The 24,107-nt window shown below is 45.9% G+C and overlaps 1 protein-coding gene across 12 annotated transcripts in view; it reads right to left on the minus strand.

Annotated features, from left to right (window-relative positions):
- BIN1 (bridging integrator 1) overlaps window positions 1-24,107 on the minus strand; it is a 101,292-nt gene that overhangs the window by 6,679 nt on the left and 70,506 nt on the right. The window contains exons 10-18 of one of the 12 annotated variants that reach the window (XM_054208696.1): window positions 22,441-22,485; window positions 17,535-17,685; window positions 13,319-13,447; window positions 10,300-10,407; window positions 8,481-8,504; window positions 4,824-4,916; window positions 3,924-4,034; window positions 2,426-2,527; window positions 1,169-1,219 (exon numbers count right to left, since the gene is read on the minus strand). In XM_054208696.1, the coding sequence (XP_054064671.1) occupies window positions 1,169-1,219; window positions 2,426-2,527; window positions 3,924-4,034; window positions 4,824-4,916; window positions 8,481-8,504; window positions 10,300-10,407; window positions 13,319-13,447; window positions 17,535-17,685; window positions 22,441-22,485 (814 nt within the window). Of the gene's footprint in view, window positions 1-1,168; window positions 1,220-2,425; window positions 2,528-3,923; window positions 4,035-4,823; window positions 4,917-8,480; window positions 8,505-10,299; window positions 10,408-13,318; window positions 13,448-17,534; window positions 17,686-22,434; window positions 22,486-24,107 lie in introns of all 12 variants that reach the window. The other 11 variants (XM_054208695.1, XM_054208699.1, XM_054208698.1 and 8 more) reach the window with 11 other exon arrangements.

Here is a 24,107-nt window from a genome sequence, read left to right on the forward strand (position 1 = left end):
TGCAGTGGGGCAGCCTATGGGTTAAGATTGCAGCATGGGGCAATGCAACCGCACAGGAGACCACCACCTCCAAATCTGACAGCTTGCTCTGCATCCACCCCTGTGGATGAGCGTGCATCAGACTCATTTAGAGATACGTCATCACATCCAGCCACACAACTTGCCTGGGCAGAAACGCTTAGGTAACCAGATGCTCTAAGCTGTGGGGACACGGGGCATACATGTGTACAGCTCATATAGTTGTTCTGGCACTTCTCCTTTCCTGGAACTGGCAGGAGTTACCTGGGTATTTACCAAGGCCGCGCAATTTCCCCCCTTGAAACTTGTTTCTTTAAAAACATACCTGCACAGTTCATGAGTGACACAGTACAGACCCCGCCAGGTGTGATCCATGGGGCACATATTGCTTTACACTGCCATTTTGCAGGTTCTGCCCTCTTGTCGTGTTTTCTGCACTTTTCACATGGCAGCAGCTCAGAACAGCCACCGTACCTGAGTTCCTTGGTGCCTGCAGGCTCAATTAGCCCTTGCTGCTACCTTAGATTTGAGCATTCAGGAGATGTCATGGGAATGGCATGAGACAGGAGACCATCTGCAGCAGCCAGCTGCAGGGGCTGAGGAAGGACTGACATGCCATAAATCAGGAAGACAAACAACTAGGCAGAAGATGCTGGGCCCAAGTGTCTGGAAGGCAGCTTCCAGCTCACAGCACGGCAAGCACAAAAGCTCATCCATTTGCACACAGCGTCTGTGCCATACAGCATGCAAAACTCCCACTGCATCCTGCCACAAAGGGTCTCCTCAGCTGTAGGGACTAGACATGAGGACCCAGACTGACCCTTGCCGATTTTGAACCACACCACTTGAAGTGCCAGCTTTGAAACGTTGCTGCCCTCAACCCCTTCTTCTGTCAAGAGAGATGAATCCAGGCCTGGCTGACGTACCCATAGACTGAGACCTAAGCTACAAGACAGGGACACGGATCACAGTCTATTATCCTAAGCTTCCTCCACTCACGTGCACAGTTCATGCACATGTTAACAGCCAGCACTTTCTGGCTGGGTATGGTCAAGGTTAGGGAAATGAGCTGTAGCACAGGATACACTGTGGGAGGGTTAGAGGGCTTCAGTGCAGCTACAGCATCATGTTAGCAACACTCAGAGCTCACCCTCTGCAGCTTGGAGAGTCTCGAGTTCATGGCTGTTGCACCCACATCCAGCTAGAGTGCAAACATAGGGCATTGAAAAACTCTGCTCCACAAATGCCATCTCCTACCACAGAAACTAGGGGAGCTGCCACTCAACAGACAGCTTTCTGAGAAATAAACGCTCACAAACGCTTGTGCAGAGCAGTCCCACTCAGAGTCCTGTCTCCAGAAGGAATCACTGCCTCTTCCCCATACAACCTTTCCCCCCAGAGCACCTAGCTCTGCAGGAACTGCTGGCACATTATAGCTCCCATTCCACAAGCAGCAGCAAGATCTGCCTCCATAATTCACAAAGCCAACAGCTGAGCCACAAAGAGGGTCCACGTCTTCTGTGGCCAGTGAACTACATCACCTTCCCTTTACCCCTTGTGGAATCCAGATCTTGTCTGGGCTTGGCCAAACCCAAAGAGCTGGTGACTACTGAATAAATTTGGAGAATTCCCTTCCTTTTCCAAACAAAAACCTGGAGACATAAGCATGAATTTTATAAAATCACCACTTCCCTCATCCAGAGTAGTAAAACTGCTGCTGCCTGTATCAGCTGGAAGCCCTCAAACAGCAAGTGAGGAGGATTTACTCAAGGCTTCTAGAAATAGCTCAGAAAAGCATCGCCAATTAAATTCAGGTTGGAGATGGACAGTAAGACTGTTCCCTGGGGCTGAGCAACTTGCTCCAGCCTTTGGTTCTGCTGCCATCTCCTGACCAAACACTGTCTTTTGGAAACAGGCATTGCTATGCTGAAGTGCAAGACATCATCCATGGCAAGCTGCTTTCTGTGAGCTCCATCATTTCTCAGAAGGGGAGAAAACATCGTAAGCTGTGGGTCGCTCCTGCCAACGCCACAGTCTGCACTGCAGTGGTCACAGGGAATGTGAATCAAGTTCAGGAGCAGTAAGGAGGCAAAGTATAGGCTCCATTGGGCTCCCTGACCACGAAAGCCCCTGCATTGGCTCAAATGCCCTGATAGGGACAGAAAGCCATGAATAGTTCACATGCTTTATGCAGGATAACGTCTCCCCTTTCCAGCCACAAGCAGAGTCCTCCTCTGTTGCAGGAAACCACCCTCAAGCTCATGGACAACTGGCTCTCCTGCCAGCTCCCAGCCACAAACTGATGGCTCTGCACCCAGCCAGCCAACTGTTAGTGGAGGAAGAAGCAGCTCTGGAAATGCCCTTGGGTCCCCCCGGCTCATGCTCACACCCTGTCTTCCCCACTCACCTGCTCCTCAGGGTTCTCAAATGGAATCACGAGCACAACATCCCCAGCCTTCAGCTGCAGCTCGTCACTGTCGGTGGCCGTGTAATCATGCATGGCCTGGACCTATGGGGAGAGCAGAGGAAAGCTTGGGTGAGGCCAGCCTTCTCTCACCCATCTCTGTAATGGGTGACAAGGCTTTCCACTTCGTTGATTCACTGGATGATTCAGGTTGGAAGGCACCTTTGGAAGCCATCTGATCCAACCTGCTGCACAAGGCAGGGTGAGCTTGGCTCACAAATACTGCATCTACAGGAATAACTACTTCCCTGAATCTAACGGCTACATGCTTGTTCATACAGCCCAGCATGCAGCTCGCCTTTCCCACAAGGGCATCCTCCTGAGTCTCATTCAACTTCCTTTAGGAGGGTTGAATTCCCATGGTACGGGCCTAAAAACCTCACAAGGTAGAAAGCCTGTATTCACTTAAATGGTGCCCTGTACTTTTTTTTTTTTGCAGCTGGACGGCAAGAGTGTTAGAGATTCTAGCCTCCCACCTCTGTCACAGCAAGCAGGGTGAAGAAAGGAAGGGACAAGTATCAGTTTGGATCTTTGAGTGATCGTATCCTGCTGTGTTTTCTCTTTGGTATTCTGCCTAATTGCTATCAACATCTGCATTACAGCTTTTCTACTTCATACCACAGCTCTCCACTTCAAGCACTACAGTCTATAGTGCCGTGTGTAACCAGTAAAAATGTGACGAGCCTCCTATTGTTTTTCAGGGTTTTTTCATTCTGCTTTTGGTAGACCTCCCAGGAAAAAAAAAAAAAAAAAGATGCACGGACATGACTAAAGCATTAAAAAAAAGCATTCCCATAGCAGGTTAAACAAACAAAAAAGGAGACTCTCATTTCTCACTTTCAGGGCATAATGCATCTGTGCTACCTTATTCCATTATGCATGTTAAATTTGTAGCCTGTCCTTACCCAGAATCACTCCTTCCCCCACACCTTCAAAACAAGCTGCAAGTGATCTTTGGCATATTCAGAATTCCCACCATACTTTCCTGTCTAATCCTATGTTTTGCTCTGTTCATCCTGGCTTTCTAATTTCCCCAGACATGAAGTCCTCAGTCCCTAATGGTGTTTCCAGCACCTCCTCTTTTGCTACTTGCATCAAAGTTTAACCTTTCCAGTTTGGAGCACAAGTTCTTATCTAACACCAAGAGTCTGTGACTGACACTACCACACCACCAGAGACAGAAATAACTGCAGCAGAGAGAAGGAGGGGTGTTTTGTTATACAGCGCAGCCAGACTTTTAGACACCAATGCTCTTATACAGTCCTTCGAAGCATCTGGAACTGCCTGAAGCTGGGCTGCTGGACTGGAAGGTGTATCTCTCCTTCAACTTCCTTTCTCCCTTTCACTGAGGCATAGCCCCTGGCCATGCTGAGCAAAAATAGTTAATTCATTACAGGAAAAAAATCACCAGGACCTCGGCGCCCCACCACCACACGCTCACCTTGAACAGAAATCCTGGGGGCATGTCAGCTCTCTCAGATGAAGCGCCTCCTTCCACAGTGCCATTGACGGTAGCAGGGAAAGTTTCCACAACGACAGCAGGCAGAGAGCTCTGGTGGGCAGCAGCAGCCAGGGAAGGAAAAAAGCCATTGAGAAAACAGAATCCAAAAATTGCAGCTCCAAGTCCACCCTGGAGAATCCACATCCCAACCCTACCCACGGCCTCAGCACGTTTTCCCAGCACACCAGTCAGTGACAAAAACACCCCATAGATAGAAGAGGCAGCAGTGAGAAGGCAGGAGACGCGACCACTGCCTTCCTTTGCTTAAGGCTGCAGAAGAGCAGAGAGGATTTAGAGTTTTTCTGGGAGCATAATCCTCGACATTTCCCATTCACTGCGGCCAAAATGTAGCTCTTGTAGAGCCTTCATGGACAGACAACTCAAATGTGACAGCCTATGGGAACTAAGCGTCCATGAGATGGAACCTACTCCAGTACCCTAAAAAGGTGGCAGTGTCAGGAAAAAAAGAGGAACCCTGGACATTCAGGGGACAAAGGCAGAGCCCAGAGGACAGGGTAGGTAAAATAAATGGCGAGCAAGGAAGAATCCAGCCGACAACGTAAACTTAACACAGCATGGGCTGTGGGCTGGCTTCACAACATGGGTGAAGGGACAGTTCCTTTTGTGGATCTTACAGCAGAGCTCCTCCCTAAACATTACACAGATAAAGTGCAACGGCTAAGTCTGGCCTCTAAATAAGAACATTTTAACTGCTGGGGTGGCAGGGATGTGTTTTTCCAAGCAGCCACGCATCTCTTTTCCCAGCCCAGCCTCCCACGTCTGCTGTATTACAAAGGGATGCGATGGAGAGAAGGGACTGCTGTCCCTCGAGGTGCTTACCGATCCTGAATCAGCTTCAGTTTTAGATGCTTCAGCTCCAGCTGCTGCTTCTGATCCAGCTGCTTCAGCTCCTGCATGGGCTGCTTCTGCAGGCTGCAATACAAAAGCCATCCAGGTGGAGAGTTATGCTCATCACGGTTAAATGTGTGTGCAGAAAAGTGCAGCTCAGCCTGTCCAAGTGCTCTATGCTGTTGACTGCTGCCATCTGCTGACAAACAGGTGAGAAACCTCAGGGTCTTGCTAGGTTTCTGTCTCCCTCTTTCTCTGCAACCTAGTGAAATCACAATAAAGCCTGCATTCCCTCACTCCAGCCATGCAGCAGGCAATACTCCAGAGGAAATCAATGAAACGCCAAAAATCCTTTCTTTTCACAATCTATGCATAGTACCTATTATTACATATAGATTGCCCACTTGTACGCGAATACAAGTGTGCTTGCATGCCAGGGAACAAGGATCTCTCAATAGGCTACTTCCAAGGATTCAACAACCAAGGAATATTTAAACCTTTGCATACTCCCAGAAAAGAGAAGATCATGGAAATACTGTATCCAGATGTGGAACTTACTCTGGACACAGCGTCTATATGGCATTAGCACCGAACCAAACTGAATTGAAAACTGTGCTAACTTTCACCCAATTTGATTTTGGGTACGTCCAGAGAGTCATGAATTTGGATTCTGCTGTGAATATTCTATTACTAAGAATTTGCTATGACTATTCCGAATGGTGTGTGCACGCATTTGTGTTGGTGGACAGGGGAGTTTCTAATACAGAAAAACTGCCACCACCACGGAGAAATATCCACCATCACCTACAAATCACTGCCTGGCAGACACTGTTCTAGGAAGCCTGGAGACAGGGGTTTCTGCACACAGCAAAAGACCAACCAGACATCTCTGATACACTTCCAGTGGCTCAAGTTTTTATTTTCCCTTACCTGAAGTCAGGTGAACTCTGTTTTAACACAAAATTAAAGCTATTCATTTGCCCCACTGAAACTGCAGCATGCAGGAAGTAAGTTGGATCTCATAGCATCAACGTTGCAGATCAGGCCCTTGGGAGACTGGCCAGGCAGCACCTGGGAAGACTCCTGACAAGAATCTCAGGGGTCTAATTTGCAGGCCGGGTGTTTTCATGGCCAGTCTATATCCATTTGTTCTCTATACCAGACAGCAAACGTCTTTTTGCAGAATCTAACCAGACACCCACTTAATACTTGCACGACAGAGATTGCTATACAGAGATTTCCCATTTTTAATACATGTGAACAAACCAGCTCTAGCATGCCTACCTGCCTTATACATTGGGTAAACACGCGTATGCCTGAATACAACCACATTCAAGACAAGGCATTGTCCACATTTCTTAATGTTGCAATTCTCATAGTCCCAACCCTACAAAAGCCTAGTGTAAAGCAATGACCATGGTAACCCTTAACTCCACACCCATCTGGCTACTAGCCATGCACCGGCACAATGTTCCAAGTAGTTTTCCTACAGCAGCAGCAATAACGAAGAAATAAATCCTTGATTTGACAAAAAGCCATTACTTTACCTTCAGCTGCTCCAATAGTGCCATTTAACACATGCTTTCCTCTCCTATCACCTCCTACTTCATGTCTCCCCATCACCATGTCCACAGGCCTATATTCCTAAAGGATACCATATACAGCAGAGCTGTTCCCGCAGCAGCTTTGGTGGTGCTAAGGTAAATGTATGCATATGAAACACTACAAAGGCTTCTCCTGGTTATGTAGATTCACTCCCAGGTTGCTTTTTATTTGGATTCAATGAAACTGGAACTGGGACAGACGTCTGTTCAACCCTATCTGGCCAAGCATGGGTTTTATGTGGACAAGTGAAAAGGAACTCAACGAGAGCTCCTTTTTTAAAAGCAGCTAATTTGCAAAAACAGTATTTAATAACCAAAGAAATTGAATCTAAATTAATCCCCTGGATTTCAACAAAGGGTGTTTTTCATGTCAGCTACTTATTTTTCTATTTCATGTACCTGTGGGAGTCCCAAAGCCTATAAAAACATTTAGACTTATGGCAAGATACTATAGGGAGAAGAGGGAGAATTGCTCGCTGCTGTTGCCAGGTTTGAAAGCTTTGCTTATTCCAACAGCCGCATCCCACACACCAAATGCAAGTTTCCTAGTCTGCAAAACTAAGCAAGTTCTCCTGCATCCAAGTTTCTATGCAGTTGTTAACCTCATGGCATGCAACTAGTCTCCTCTCATAACAGCTAAGAACAACATTATAGCAAAAAAAAATGCAGAAGACTTGAAGAACAAGAGGAGGATTTTCCAGCTATAGGGAGCTCGGCTCTTTAACCATGTATGGTATGCCAAGGTGAGAATTGGTGTGGTGAGAACATCTTGTCTAGTAGCATTCCCCGGGTGATTACGTTGTCCTTTGCGTGAAATCAATTTCCAGAATGGTAGAAATGGCACAAAACACTTTTTACACCCCAGACTGTAGGCACATCTCTATCAGATAAAGTCATAGCTCACCCCTGCCCATTCACTGGAAAGGCATGAGATCTTTCCTCATGAAAACACAGACTTTTTTTCTTTCTTACTAAGACAGACTGACAATGCACATACAGGGTTACGGCAGATGTTAAATACTGATGGCTGATAAAACACACAAGGGAAACATCTTCCTTGACATCAACGTCATGTGAAGGAGAGCACTGTCCACAGTGAGTCCTTGGGCAAGGCTAAGTCACGTCCTCCCGAGTACTGACCCTAGGTGGTGATCTGGTCCTTGAGAATGGGAAGGTTGGCAGGACAGATTGCCCAGCATCAGCCAAGGTGCTTACATCTACACCACGGCATACAGCTCAAGCAGCAGGCTTGAGGGCCCAGACCAAGCATTTTTCTGTCCACGCTGCTGGCTGTTTGTTCAGAGAGGCTCAAAAGTAGTTGTGCTTGAAATAGCTCCCAATGGGCTAATCTGCAGCAATCTGAGACCTTCCCAGGCCCGATATATCTAGAGGGCACAAATGAGGGTCTGAGTTTGGTTCAGATGCAGAGCATGTGTAGAGTCTCCCTTGTCAAGCAAGCTCCAAAGCTGAGGTTGAGGCAGATGCCAGGTAAGTCTTGGGCCTGCACTTAATTTTCAGTCTAGACACAATTTTCAGTCTAGACACAGGCTGAGCTATTTCGCATCAGCTTTCCTGGCAATGATGGTCAATGAACAACAAATACCACAGACAATAGCAAACATGTATGGATACCTAATGGTACAGGCAGTAAGGACGAGGGGCAGCCAAGACACTTATGCATCACACACAAGACCAACAGGATGTACAGAGTTTAGGAAATACTGGGGAGTGGACGGGGATGATGATGCACAGTGGGATTAAGTTTGAGGAGAACGTCACAGCATCATGCCAAGGGAAAGATGAGGGAGTTAGGAGGGAAAGGCAATGGGGTTGTGTGCTGGTGGAGACATAAACATAAACAGAGTGTAAACATGTGGCTGCCCCTGGGGCTTCACAGAAGGTGCATCAGCAGCACATGGAGCAACTTTGGCTTGGGGTGTGCAGAGAGGAAAAGAAGCGAGGGAAAAGAGACAGGTATGCACACAGAGATGGCACTGGCACATGCACAGTACGATGAGAGATGAAAGCCATATGAAGTTCTTACCTCCCATAAATCCCAAGGTAAAGACTAAGCATGTCAAAGAGCAACAAAAATAAAACATGTTTATACATGATTATTTCAGTGAGTACAAACATTACAGATGCTGATCAGACTGAAGCAGACATAAACATTCAACACCACTTATCTTTGCATGTTTTTAAAATATTTTTTTAGTACCTGAATTTATACACCCCTCCCCACTGCATATTCAAATTTAAGTACTGAGGCATTTGAATAAGGGTTGTTTCTACCTCTGGTATGAAGGGAGACAGCCAAGCCATGTTCAGTTATCAGTGGCAGACAACACAGTCAGAAAAAAAACCTCAGGAGTTTGCGGTCCGTTAGGGTTCAATATGCTCCTATATATCCACACCCAATAGAGTTAGCATGATTTCAGAACAAGATTTCAACTGGTGTTTTTGGACCACTAGTGACATATCTTAACCACTTTGCAATAGTGCCCACCCTATAGGAAATAAATTCGACTGCTTTGAAAACTAGGTGGGTTTCGCTAGGTTTTGTACTGTGGTTAACATTAGAAAGCATTGATTTCAGACTCTTAAAGACTTCTGAAGCTAATAAGAAATACACTAGAACACTGAACGTGATATTGCTGAACAGCTTTGAAAAACCCACTCAGTGTAATATTTGTTGCTTGCTGGAAGGGTAACAAATAATTCCATTTTAAGCCAAATTTAGACTCGTATCCTATGCCAGTATACTCCATTATCCAAGTTATAACTGCTGACAGAAAAAAAAAATCCCAGTAAATATTTTTTTTTAAAAAAAAGCTTATCCTGGCATGCAGCTTGTTCTGTCAGGCAAGCAGACACAAAATGCCTATCTGCTCACTTAAAGTTCCAGAAAGTGGTAGCTTTCCATATTGGTGTGTATCAAACTATGATAATAACTAGTATTTTGCAGGTACAGTATTTTAATTTTGAATAATCAAATACTTAATGTTTGATCTCTCTTATTGCTACAAAAATCTGTGTCATACAGGCCTATTTGACAGGATGATACCGGAGAAATACCGTAAACATCCCAATTATGTTTATTACAGATTTTAATGGCAACCACAGGCAAAAAAATAACCATTTCATACATATGAAAGTCTCAGTGAGTACAACAGCCAAATTCAGGATGCACTTCAAAGCCTCCAGCCATTTAGACATAAAATGAAGTGCAGTCCACCTGCCTGTGACGGTGGACAAGACCAGGTACAGGCCAGACCAGAATTAGGCATCTTCCTTTTTGATGCTGCATTGTGCAGTGCTATGCTCAGAGAGGAACTGTCTTTTTAACTATGAACAGAGGCTATGTTATACCCAGAAAAAGAAGGGCTTCACATCACTTGAATATCCATCTACAGCTTTATTCACCTTAAGTAACTGCAGGTTATCTAAGAGTCTGCTTATTAAAAATCCCTTTGAGAGTAATTTATAGGAGGAGCACAGAATAGAGGCTGAACTCCCATCCATAGAGCAACAGTTTAAATCCACATAGCATACAGAAGATGCTAATCTAGGGATGGACGTACATTAAACTAAATCAGTTGTCAATCAGTAGATCATCAGAGCAAAGCAGAAGCATCCCACAAACACATGCCAGACTGTGACCTGGCCAATAGCCACCTGATTCCCACTGGACTTACGCATCCAGCAGAGAAGATCAAGGTACCCGTCTGCAAGGCACAGGTCTGAGCACCCAGGCCAGCCACTCACAGCTCAGGTCCACACTATCATTCATGTGGGTGGAGTTCACACCACACTTGGCACCAAGTCTGTTATGGAAGGGAGAAGGAACGGTGATATGAACCAACCTGGGAGGCGGGTGTGGGGGTCTTCCCCACAGTGGCATCTGGTTTAATGGGATCAAAATCCAGATCCAACAGGCTGGCTCCCTCCTGGAAGGGCCCAGGGGCATCAAACTTGGCAGCAGTGAGGAAGAAAAGCAGTACGAGCATTAGACACACACACACGCACACACAGTAGAGGGAGGGTATGTGCTATCCAGGAGCTGAGGCTGCAAGCGCAGAAGATGTGGTGGCAATGCAAACAGCTGATGTGACTCCTGACTGCCTGGTGCCTATAATCACGGGCAGTTCGCATGGGTGCCACTGTAACTCAAACCTTTCTTTTCCACAGGACTCATTCATCTTCTCACCTGGCCAAACGAGCTGACATGGTGTATGCATCTGACCTGCTGCGGTCAAAAGGATCACTGCCACTGTTGACCCAGAAGGGCTTCTCTTCTATTTACATCTATTCCTCATAGCTCATCCAGCTGCCTTTGTACTAAAGGCCCAGGACAGACTTCGTCAGCCACATACAGAAGAGCCATGCATACAACTTATCTCAGGAACACGTATCCAGGCAGAAAACCACTCTTCTGAAAGCAAACCACCAAACTTCTGAAAGCCAAGCCTGTGGGATCTCAGAGCTAACTCCCAAAGCTCCTCATTTCCCCCTGTCTCCTGAGACAGAAACACAGAATATGGCACCTCACCCTAGCTGAGGGATTTGAATCACTCCCCAATCCAAAAAAATGCTATTTCCAATGCTTTCCATTAGGACACCCGAGAAACATGCACACACCGGTCTTCTAACAGAGCATAAATTGGAAAGGCTTTGCTACTCTCTTCAAAGTCAGCAGACTTTGACTGATTAACACTCTAGCTAAAGACACGGATGGCACATTCGTTGATTACCATTAGTAAAATAGTCACTATAAAGGACATGCGTCATTAGTATGCAAAACTGAACTATCACTTCTGGGTTTTAGATTTAACCTAACCACTACAAGACACTCCTTTCTACTCAGTTTCAGAGGAAGCTGCTCTCTCCAGGAGAGTCCAGGAAGATATGCCCCCATTTCCACTGACCTCCCAAGCTTGCTGGCTCTACTGCTTCAGCTACCTTTACAACAACACACAAAGTCTGGCAGGTTGGTCTCCACTGTTATACCATAGTCCCACCATGGAAAACCCCCTGGAAAGCAGCAAGAGATACCATTTAAGAGAAAGTCCTCCACATGCAACCCACACCACCAACACCTTCACCTCCTCTAACTTCCTCTTACTCCAATTCTCTTGCAGATTTTTCTCTCACTTATGAACATCTATTTTTGAGATCGACAGGCAGGAGGACAAGGAATCAAGCTCTCCCATCTCACAATAATAAACACTGACCAGTATGCTAAAACCAACTTGCATTCTAGTACAGTCCTCAAAGCATATCCAGGGCATCGGAGAGGCTCAAACCCCAGTCTTTAATTTTGTTTGCTGGTGAGACACCAAAGACTCCAGCCATGGAATAATCTTACCTGCCATTTAAGACTTACACACAAGGGCTATCACCCATTGCCTTCACCCAGCTCTCCCACAAGATAGCTCATTGGAGCTAAGACATCTGACAGGAATGGCCTTGGACAACATGCTCAATGCTAGTGGCTTTAGTGCTTCAGTGAAGATTGTTCTGGCAACCAGAGGCCTCCCTCAGAACTCCCATCTGATTGAATGTCACAGCAGATCCCATCCTGGGTCAGGACACTGATCAGGTGTAGAAGAATATGTCTGGCTAAGGGCTGGCACTCATATGGAAAACACATGATACAAACCATGGGGCAGACAGATCTGTCCATTATGATACAGGTGAAGGAAGCACGGAGAATGATAGAGGGTTGCTCAACTGCCTGTGGTCCCCCGCTTCCAACACTGCTGTCAAATTATCTCTCTGCTCTGCAAGCTTTATCTACCGCAGTGCAAAACCTGACATGGACCTCCTTCCCTCCCCACTCCACCTCTGCTACTCAGCAGCTGGGTGGAAGGTGGCAAACCAGAGGCAATCGAGCATCACAATGCAAGGAAAAGTTAGGAAATGAGTCACAGATGAGCACTGATAGAGACATTACTTGTGCTTTAACAAGCATTTAGGGAAAAAAAAAATATATATACTTATATGTATAAAAAAAAAAGTAGATGCGGGTGTCTCACGATACAGCCAGAAATCTGGTCAGGCTCCTATATACATAAGGACTGCCATTCTCCTAGATCCAACACAGAATTCCCCAACTGGCATCCTCTCTTGCAGAGATGTAAATAAAAAGGAAAGTGAAGAGGAATATATATATTTTGAAAATGTTTTTCCATTTTCAGGGTTTCAAAAGGTGCCACATGACAAGAAAGAAATATTCTGATGGCAACCGCTGTCTGGTGAAGAGTGACAGACTGCGTCAGGAGTCCTGAATTGACAGCAGGCACAGTCCTGCCCATCTAAACTGGAGGCACCTATTCTCTGCAAAAAGAACTATATGCAGTTTCTGTTTGCCTTTCCCGTGCAGGTGTGGGCTTTAAACGTTAACACAAAGCCCATGTGTGAAAGCAGAGAGAGCATGAAACTGCCTTCTCCCAGGAACTGGCACAGATGCCAGGGTCGGTGCTTGAGCATGTACAAGAGCAGAAAACAGGTGCTTCATCCACATCCAGGATGAGCAGGTCTGGAGAGAGCATACCATGGGATATGAGGGGAGCCATAATCCATGTGCATTGCTGCTGAACAAATGCAGTCATTACTTCCTGGCATTTTCACCAGTTGTATTTCTCCTGTTTCTTCTATGAATCAAAGCTTCCAAAGGGCAACGTGTTGGTCAAAGCTGCCTTGTAACCACCATTCCCTTTAAGATGGCCTCCTATCTATCCCTTTGCTTTCTGAGATCCAGCCCTGAGCTTTCCTTCCTCCTTCACCTGACCAGGTTTCATGGCTTGACACCACCAAAGAGAAGAAAGGTCAAAAGGAAAAGTTCAGAGGCAGACAAATATAAGGCAGGGCATAGCAGCTAACCTGCGAAGGGGTTGTCACACTTATCTCAGGGACAAAATTGTCATCAAACAGACTGATGATGTTCTCCTGCTTGATCTCCTTGGAGGGGGTGACTTTTGGAGGCGGAGGCACCGGAGGCCCTTTCCTCAACTGCATGCAAGTGAGCACACGGCCACAGCACAGACGGCGACACCCAAAAAAACCAGAGACAGGAACCAGGTTAGCCACAAAAACTGAAGGTGAGGGAAATCACAACCACAGGCACATAGCAGGGTCCAACCAATTCCATCTGAAGAGAGAGGAAGGGAAGGTGAAGGGCTGAATTGAAACAAAACAAAAAAACAACCACACGCCTCCAGAGAAGGTTTGGCATCATTAGTTACACTTCAGCCGTGGGCAAGTTTCCCTCTGCAGAGGAGAAGCGTAACACAATTAATATGCATTGACAGGACATGCATACATAATTAAAGCATGTGCAACCTTCAAAAGAACCACTGGGAAGGGAGTAGATCAATTACTGCAAACACGACTCAATAGACCAGGCCAGCACTGCCTCCCTTTGCCATACTTACCATACCTGAGGGAATGAGAGATCAAACTCAATTTGTCCTATTATGGGTAGGTGACCATGAGGACAGACTCTGATCTGCCCAGTGCTGGTTCCTTGGTGTACTGGTTATCAGTGTACTGTAAGAAAGGTCTGAAGGAACTCTTGATGGTGTCTTACCAATTCTCAGCTTTAGGTGAGAACAATTCAAACTCCTGAGAATCCATGACACTGTGGGCCAAACTCTGCTCTCAGTTTCACCAATGAGCATTGACACTAATAAAGTTGTGTTTCCCAAATGGAGATCCCAGAGAACGCATAACAAAGTCTGGCCCTGTAACTCTAACCCATACTAATACCCACCATCATGCTAAAAGACACCCACCATCATGCTTAAAGACAGCCTGACACTGCATCCACAACCCCATGGGAAGCTGTGGTAGACCCTCCCTAGATCAACCCATCCACACCCTTTTCAAATTTTCCTGTTCCCAAGGGTCAATGATCATTTCTAGATCAAATCATACTTTGAGGAGCTGCTGCTGTGTTAGAACAAAGCAGCCACACAAGTTCCCAGCACCACAGCAATGCTCAGCAATGACAATGCTCTCTATTTGCAATGATGTCTTACAGTTATTTGATCTTCTCATCATACCTAGGATCCCAAAGCAGCAAGACTCATGAGACCTGACAACCGTACCCAGTATATCAGTGTCCGGTCCAGGTCTGAAACCCAGCAACCCCCAACCCATAGTTCTGTGTTCACACTCCCCCAGCATACAACTGATCTCGACAGAGCATTTATTCAGATTGCTAAGGATATGCCCAGTTTTCTACAGGGTTAACCTACTTTAGAGATCAAACACAAATTTTTCACTAACTAGCTGGGCTAGGGGAAATAATGAAAGTAGTGCATTCACTTTCAACTTTTCACTGTTTGCAGAAGGTGGTATGTCCACACAAAAATATTTCCTTCCTGAAAATCCCCTGCTTGCTAGTTGCAAGAAGGGACCAAAAATTTCAGAGAAAAGCTATTCTCAGAACAGAGCCACCATCTGCAGAAATGTGAGGCTCCAATTACAAACTCTAAAGTCAAAAAGATCCTGGCTCTTCTGCTATTTACTTCTCTAAAATAGTCAGTCTCCTTCCCTCCAATGCATTAATGCCTTGGAGACAACCACTTCCACAGCATCCAGCATTACCTCCAACTGCAGTCTAAAACCACATCCCAAAGACAGCAGGACTGCATATTGATGTTGGGTTATAGCTGGAGATTCATCAAGTACAAACAACTTTGCTACCTAGAATAAAACAAATCCTCTAAAATCTTTCTGCTGACTTGGATCTGTCTAAATTCAACACAGTCGCACTGATTTCAGAAGTGTCCTTACAGTGTTTCAGTGGTGTAACTGAGAGCAAAAGTCTGACCTTTGAAATTTCATAGACTTCTGAAGTCCTGTATCATTACTGTACGTTACTCAGTGCAGAGAGCTGACAGCAGTCGCTTCTTCCAAAAGACAGAAATAAGCTATTTTTGAGAATTAAAGGACAGTAAGAAAGATGCTTTTTTTTGACATAGGGAACAGTTCAAAATTTAGTTAGTATTTATCTGATCTCTCCTGTTTTGCTGCCTTTCTCTCTGCAGCCTTTGTTTATTGTATAGTACTTCAGAAAGGACAAGGCCAGAGAATTGCACTTGCTTGTTGCCTTTTGCTCCATCCGCCCCCAGAGGACAAGGCTCCTAGCCTCCCTAGGAGGACCCTAGAAAAAAATCACTTACCTATAGATCAAAAGTAATGACACCTGTGAAGCTTTCAGTATTAAAGTCGAGCACTGTTGAGAGAGCAGGCACTTGTGTTTTCCAGTGGGCTGGCAAGCTGATATGGACCCAGTTTCTAGACTTTATCCATACAGACGTCAAGCTTGGCTCTGGGTATGAAATCCCACTCCTCGTCTCCCCTCCCCCTGGAGCCAGGCTCCAACTCTTAGCACCTAGTATGAATATGAAGTGGAGAACTTGTTCTTCACCGTAGTAAAGCCTGAGGGAATGAATTAAATATAGACTGGGAAAGAGCTGCCAGGTGGTGGCAGCAATTAGCTGCAAATACCATTTCAGTCTGTGTCCCATCTGAGATTCCAGCCAGGACTGCACTGGAATATTCTGCTTGCTCGACAAGGGGTGCCTCCAGCCCCATTCCTGTGGGCAGGAAGGCAGCAAGTGAATGAGCAAGCACTTGCAGCCTGGCAAAAACAAGGCTTATGTGTGCTATTTCAAGGAAAGGGAAGAAGCCAAACTCAGCAAGACAAGTCCACAGGCAGGGTGAGTGAAGTCTGCAGTGAACAGCTCGATGTATCTGTACCATTTCTCGTTCCAAGTTTCAATCTAGTTATGGCAATCTCTTAAAAAACAGGAAGACAATTCTGGATAGATATGCACTATCCTCTCTCCCCTGTACACATACCCTCCTTCAAGGTCCCAGCCAGGGTGGTGGTGAAGCCGCTCTAGGCTGTGCAATGCTGAGCAGTGCAGAGACCCTGGAGAAGTCCTGCGAAGACACTGCCAGGCATCCACACATCTCACAGGGCTGGAAAAGACCCTTTTGCCAATGTACAAACATCCCCTTTTTGTCCCTAGATAATCCTGAAAATCAAAAATGCAGTGGAGGGAAAAATATTCTAAGAGGCTATCCAGAAACAGGAGACAGCCTACATCACAGGCCTGGATTTGGAATCACACTGCTACGTATGACAGCAGCAAGGAAGTTCTGGGCTGCGTCCACCTCTTTTTAGAAGCGATAGGTTTTCTCTTACCAGTTTAGCCAGAACCTCTCTCAGCTTTAATTCTTCCTGGAAGACTCCTCCCTGGTGTCCCACTTACTGAAATGCAAGGAGTGGCACCAGACATAAATTTGGCTTAGTTACTATTTTTTCCCTACTAAGCTTTTCCGTCACTGTGAAATACAGGGATGGGAAGTGGAAGTAAGTGTTTCATTTTCCTTAAATCCCGAAGTAAAATATATCATAAGATACGCTGAGTAGCAGGAGCTACATCTGCTGTTTTAATAATGCCACTGGGTGTCTTCTGTGTAAGGAAAGGACTAACAAAGGCCCCGTGGAAGGTATTGGACTCCATATAACAGCCAGTCTTCTTCCTGGTACTCACCTAATTTCTTCATAGCATAAGAACATAATGCCTTTATTTTTAGCATAATATTCTATCTTGAGATTAAAGTAAATGATGATGCAAAGTACAGATGTTCTCCCTATCCTTATCAATATTAAACTTTTTTCTTTGAACCTTCCTCAGTTACGTAAGTTCTTGGGAAGAAACTGGACCATTGAATTCCACAGGTTAATTAAATGTAAAGAACAAACTTCCTCACCTACCTACAACTCCATCCTCCCTGGATCTTCTTGGCCATCCTACCGGACAGTAAAATGTATTACTGACCTTCCCCCTGTAGAGGCATTCAGAGACAGCTTAGTTCTTCCCTATATGATATAGAGACGACCAATGAGCAACTTGCATTCTCAGGAACCAGTGAAGGAGAACAACTGTCATGTCATATTCTCTGTCCTCAGTAGCAGGAAGAGGCCCAAAAAAGCAACTGACAGACATCTTTGACTCACAGAGCTTGTGCCATCAGTGGTAATACTGCAAAGACATGGTCAATGTCATGGGGACACTACCTGAGATGGTGACTTTGGGATGCTTGCCCCAGGCGCTTCCAAAGTGGACGGTTCCAGATCATGGTTGACAGTCTTGGTCTCAGGGCTGGTGATGGGAGATCCATCTGGTGGAGGCGAGGGGCTTTTATTTGCTTTCGCTGGGGTGCTGTCACTGAAGGAAGGGGAGAGAGAAAGGGAGAGAGAGGGAAAGGGAAAGAGAGAGAAGTCTGAGCCAGGCCTAGGAGGAGTTGTGCTAACCAGCACAGATCAGTGGCCTCCATTATCTCTTTGCTTCCCTGCCCAGACACACGAGGAAGACTTTTAAAGCCTCTACAAGCTTCTGAGAAGCATCTTTGCTGAGTCACTTGCAGTCCAACACACTGCAGCAGCATTACTGTGCAGCAGGCTACTCTCTAAATATACTTTGCCTCAGACAGAAAAACAAAAACAAAAAAACAACCAGGCATCCTTAGTTCTGCTAGATTCTAATATAAGTGCCTGACATTAAGTCATGGTCTTTTAATACTGGGGAAGCAGACAGGGGAAGGAGCTCTGTGCAGCTCATTTAGTTTTAAATTCTACAGATCAGAATTTTTCTACGTGGTGGTGCACTGACACCTGCATGGGTTATGACTAATAGATTCACAACACCTGAACTAAGGCTGTAATCACAGAATATCATATTCCTCTATGTGGTACAAACTGGCTAAGCTGGGAGAGGGGTAAAGCAGCCAGAGTTTTCACAGATCATTCCAGACAGCAAAGAAACAGTGACATTCTGGCTAATAATGATTTCTCTGTTATGGAAAGTCTCCCCTACTTTGTTTTCAGTGAACCCCTTCTGCCGTTGCCTTTCCAGTTGATCCTCATTCCAGGACTGTTTCTGACACACAGTCAAGAGGGCTTCTTCAGGGAATTAAATACAAGGAGCATATGCCAATGGCATTTGCTGGTTCATAACTTGGCCAGATTTGGACAGATTTTTCAAAGGAATAGCAAGAGGCACACGCCTTTCCCTAAGGGCATGCCCTGGCCAAGTGTCAGGTCTGTGCTTCAAAATATGGAATCATGAGAGATTTATTAAAAAGTTGGTTACCAGAGAATTTCAACAGGGATAAAGGTAAAACCATTTTCCCAGCCTAATTCTCAGGAACATCTGAATCATCTTGGCTGAAATTCAGCTCCCCAAAAAGCAACTAATCAATTTATCTCAAGTCATGCAGAAGCACAGACACTGGTAGGGGATATTTTAGCAGAAATGGTTACAGTTTGGCAAAACTATACACAGCTGAAAACAGAATATTACAGAATATTGCAAAAGGGCTGTGCAACCTCATCTACAGGGAGCGATATTTGCCTTCACTTATAAAGTTGCAGTTCTTGCAAAGTTAAAGGCCTTGGGAGAAGGCTGAAAGGAACAGATCCTTTCCTACAACTTGAGACAATAAATCCTGGCATAGAGCCAGGACTAGAGCAACGCACACCTGATTCTGCAGGGACATCAAGTCAATGATTTCTCTGCTCTGTCCAGAGAGAGCCCAGAGCTCCAGACATGTACATCTACTCACACTTGGATGCCCGAGGTGTGGTGGTCATTGGCTAACATGCATGATGGCCTCATTCCTAAACACTCACGAGGAAGGGGACAGGAAGAGGAGGAAGGGACAGCAAGGCATTTCAACAAACCTCCCCTTCCAAGCAAGCATCTCCCCCTGCTCAACATTCCAGCTTTCAAGCTCCCCATCCCATTCCCTCTTCATTCACTTTGCCCTCACCCATTCCCCCGCCTTTTTCTCCCATATCCACACCGCACACGCACATTTCCCCACAAAGCGCTTGTTCTCAGGTCCACATGCAGGTTGGATGTTTCTGATGACACTGATGCCAGCAGCACACCAACATGATGCAACAAACCCAATGACGTTCTCTGCCAGCAGCTCTCAACCAAGGGCACACAGGCCAAGGGAAAAAGAGGGAAAGGAAGACAAAAAAGGAAAGACAAGGGACTAAAGAACATGTACATCAACACCTACAGCTCTTCAGTTTGACTGGATATGCCTACAGTGTCCTTCCTCAGAGGTCCCCAGAAATCAATTCTAAGCAGTGGGTCATGTGAAGGATTCTGTAAAATTGACAAGGTTGTGCTACAGATTAAAGAGGTAATGGTTGGAGGGTGAAGGTAAGGAAGTCCTTCTCTAAATGGGAGTCACCAGGGAATGGTAGGAAATGACAGAAAATGTCCTCTGATGCTAGAGTTGGGAAAAAAAAAATAGAAGTTACCTTCCCTACACTTGAAAGCACTTTGGAGAAGATGGGGGCACAGTGAGCTACAGCTATACTGCCAGGACTCCTCAAATGCCCAGACTACACTGTGAATATCGGGACTATCAGCTGGCCTACCAACACAAGGGTAGGCTTTTCCTTCTAAGCACCTGAAGAGGCCATTTCTCCCAGTGAGAAAGGAGTTCAGGCTTATTTTCTAAAGGCCATGAAACAGCTTTTTAGTGCCTTATTTCTGGCGCCTGTCAGTGACTTAATTTGGAGATATATTGGTAAAAGGCTCCCACATGAGAGGCAGCCCAGTTTTCTCCCCTCATCCTACAAGGGCTGAGAGGGCCCCGCAATAAAGCCTTCATTAAGTCACTACTATTTACAGCTTGTTTGATGTGTTGGCTGATGCCCCTAGGAAAATGCCAGTGCTAATTCTGGCTGAGACTTTTCCAGCCCCCCCCGAGCAGCACCTTCATCCCTGCACTTGTTGTTTTGCACACATTTAGCCAGTGCAACCAACGTCAAGCGAGCTTGTCACCAGGATCCTCTGTCCTTCACAGGTCCCTGGGGAGCACACACTGCCCACACAGAGCATAGTCCTGTCTCCAAACTGACTGCTTGCTCCAGGAAGCATGGGGAAAAGCAAGAGTGTGGGGACTGTCCCCACTGACCAAATGTGAGTACCACAGTAAAAGCATATCAAAACAACAAGGTCATTGCTCCCTTTTTTTCCTTCCCATGAGCAATTGGGAAGTGATGCCAAATCCAGGAATATCAGGCAGGGAAGGGGGTGTCAAATTTCTTCTGCGAATACAGAGCTAGGAAGAGGGTCTAATGCAGTTACTACAGCTGAAGGGAAAGCCAAAATCCCACTGCCTCTTTTAGGGCTGCGAGCTCCCAGGCCCCTCCTGGGGCTGCCTCATCAGTTCTGGAAGAGCAGAGTAACATCTGTAGGTGGGGTTCCCATGTGCCTGTAACTATCCTGTGTTAGAGGATGAAACCTGCTTTCCAATATGGTAAAAACAGACCAGTCACCTTCTGCCAAGTTCTCAAGTTAAAAAGAAAAAAAGGTTGGCATCTCAACTAAACCTCAGACAGGGCCTTTTAGCCAAAAGTAATTTATTTTTTAGCACCAAAGCAGACTGGAGAATTATTAAAAAAAAGGGGGGGGGGGCGGGGGGTGGCAAGAGAAGAAAGGAGGAAAAAACACCTACATACCAAAACATACAGTGGCACAAATGTACATTCTTGCTGCATATCAAAGATTGACCACGTCCCAGACCCTCCTTTCCTGCACCAGGGGTAGCACGTTTCTCTCTGACCGGAGAAACCCCCAGCACAGCCCAGGTCAGGCACCTTAACTGCTGAGCCAGCTGGACTTTATCAGGGCAGAGCAGGAGGACATTGTGGCTAGTGCTCATTGAGATGAGATTTACTAGCTCTCCCTCTGCTGTAGCATCCATCTGTTCCCAGTGACTGGAAACATTAGACCTCCTGCCTGGTGCGGCTACAACACTGGTCCAACCAAGGACCAGAGGCAAACATCCAGAGAAGAACTCCTGTGAATCCTCCTTTTCCTACAGGAGAAAGTCTCAGAATAGTAACAACACAAGATATTCCTTCACTACTTTTCATTTGAGGATATAAAAATCAAGAATTGCCATCAGCTTCCCTGTGAAATTACCATTCTCCACCCTCCAGTCTCCCACTTTACAAAGGATGCATAGCAGAGACAGAGAAGGGTTCTGTGACTTGCCCTAGTCAGTGGGAAGGCAGGATCAGAAAAGCAAGGATCCCAATCCACCAGCACTTGCTTTTATTGCTGGCAGAACATCATCTTGATAATTATAATATTTTTTTTCTTCCTATAAGGACCCCATGGAGGAAGTACCAATACAAAAACTAAAATTAGAGGAAGTTTCCATGCCATTATGCACCAACTCCCACTTTGCTCCAGACTATGTTGTTGTCAGAGTCCTTGATCTCTAGGCATTGTAGCAATCCAATTATTCAATGCCATCACTGTCTTGAAAGGCAAGATGCTGACATTAGTCTTTATACAAGACAACAGGCTTCCTTTTCTTCAGTCCTACACAGAATTTTAAATGGATGGAGCAAAGAGCAAGTAAGGAGCAAAGCTGGAAGTGTCCTTCTCCCGCCTCATCATCCTCCCAACTGCAACAAGTAGATAGGACAGGACTTCTGAGTGTGAAAGACCTGCTTCGTGTTCCTCCCAGGCCAGGCAGGGAACAAGAACGCAGCATTTCAGATCTGTTCAAAAGGGCAAGCCCCACTAGGTAAAACTAGAAGTTCTTAATGACCAAAATTGCTCATATTTCCCACAGAAAACCCATGACTGTGCTTTTAGTCACACAAAAACAACTGAACAGACAATGACCGAGCTTTCTCACTGCCTTCTTAGATAGGAAAAGAAGCAAGGATTCAAACCAAGCACACAAGCAGTTAATGGGATTATCCAGACACAGAGAGATCTCAGCAGGACCCAGCAGGCCATGAACACATCGTATCATGCAAAGGGACCCCTCTCCCATCACAGGGTTAACACGTGCCAGGCTGTTAAGAGTCCAGCAACAGCCTCTCCAGTTTTAGGAACTAAATCAAACACGTATCGAAATGCTGCTCTCCGTACCGGTACCTGCTCATCTTTTTCCTCAGCCTGGCGAACAGTTTAGTTTTCTTTCTGTTGAGGATGGCACGCAAATCATTTCCGTTACAGGATGGCACAGTCAAACCAGGGAGGAAAAGTTATGCTTCCGAGCACCCATTCACGTGGTGCCACAAAACTCACTGTAATCAAGATGACAAAACCTCCTCTCTCTCTCCCACGCGCACACAGATACACACACACACACACACTTCCCTTAGTTCCTAGAAAGCTATGGCCTGGTTTGGAGAGGGCTTTTTGTGCCTGTCAAAGATCTACATATGTGTGAGCAAACTAGCATTTTCCCTCCTTTTTGGATTATGGGGCCAGGGTGCACATGGAGAAGAAGAAAAAGGAAACTGCAGAGCAGAGAACTATAAACGTCCTTTTTTCACAGGTAATCACAGCTCCTCACTCTCCCCTGTAAATATTGGTACACAAGAAACAAGCTCCCTCTTCTCCTTTACTCATGGGATCTGTGCACAGTCTTAAACGTGGAGCATAATCAGCAGCTTTCCTACTATGTGTTTTTCCAGTTTGTCCAATCGTACTAGGATAACGCTACCGACCTCCTAGATCTTCTAGGCATCTGAGCCCTGAATGTTCAAACTCTTTCAGAAACAAATCCCAAACATATGTCTGAGGTTCCTAGAAATACATCAGCTGCTTTGTGCTACTGTGTTACACAGCCAGCATCAGATTCATCAGCCACAGTAATACTTCTGTGAGGCCTCGGATGAATGCCATAATAATGTGCACAGATTAATTGCCTCTCTTCTCACACCTCCTCATTCATTTCCTGCCATTGTATCTATCTCCAATCTCCTTCCCAGTAGAGAAGGGTTAGGGAAGCATCTGCTCCTACTGCAGACCACAATGAGCAATCAGATTGGTGAGGGTTATTTCCTCCTGCACACTCTCGCTCCAGCCCTGCGCCACAATGAGAGGCCAGATGTGCAGGAAAGGCAGAGGTGCCTCATCGCATTTCCTGGTCACTGCAAAACATATTTACTGCCCTGGCAAACATTCCCTACATCCTCCTACAGCACCCGGCTCCACTGTGCTCAGGAGGAAGAGTCCCTCTGGGGCAGGTCTGGCATCTCAGCCAACATGCAAGAAGTGATGAAGCAGCAGCAGTGAGATTGCTGCCCGCCCGGGGACCTCTGTGTGTGTGCTCGTTTTTGGTTTTTAGGCCATGTGGTCTCATAGCCAGCCAAAGAGCACAGAACTGCAGCTGAGATACCCATTATAGCCCCAGATGAATCTAGCAGTTTGTGGGGGCGGGAATCATGAGGACAGGTAATTTATTCATTGGAAGCTCCTTCAGGACAGAAACTTCATGCCACAACAACGAACACGTCTCGGCCAGGCTGCCACTATAGCCTGCAGTCTCTTCATTGAGGAAGAAACGAAGCTGGAGGGAGGAGCTAGACAAAGCAATATCTACAGCCTTCATCTATCCTGTTACCCCATCCTCTTCCAAGGACCCTGGAGGATACTACTATCAGAGACAACACAGGACATTGCAGTAAGAGGATGGGCACCACGGCCTCCTCCTCACAAGGTTTCAGTCTTTTTGGGTTGTAACGATCAACAAACACCACATGCTAATTTGGAAAGAAGATATTATTTTCACAAGAAGCATTCCTACTACCATC

Source organism: Rissa tridactyla, chromosome 7 (assembly GCF_028500815.1).
Source record: "Rissa tridactyla isolate bRisTri1 chromosome 7, bRisTri1.patW.cur.20221130, whole genome shotgun sequence".
NCBI classification, from domain to species: Eukaryota; Metazoa; Chordata; class Aves; order Charadriiformes; family Laridae; genus Rissa; species Rissa tridactyla.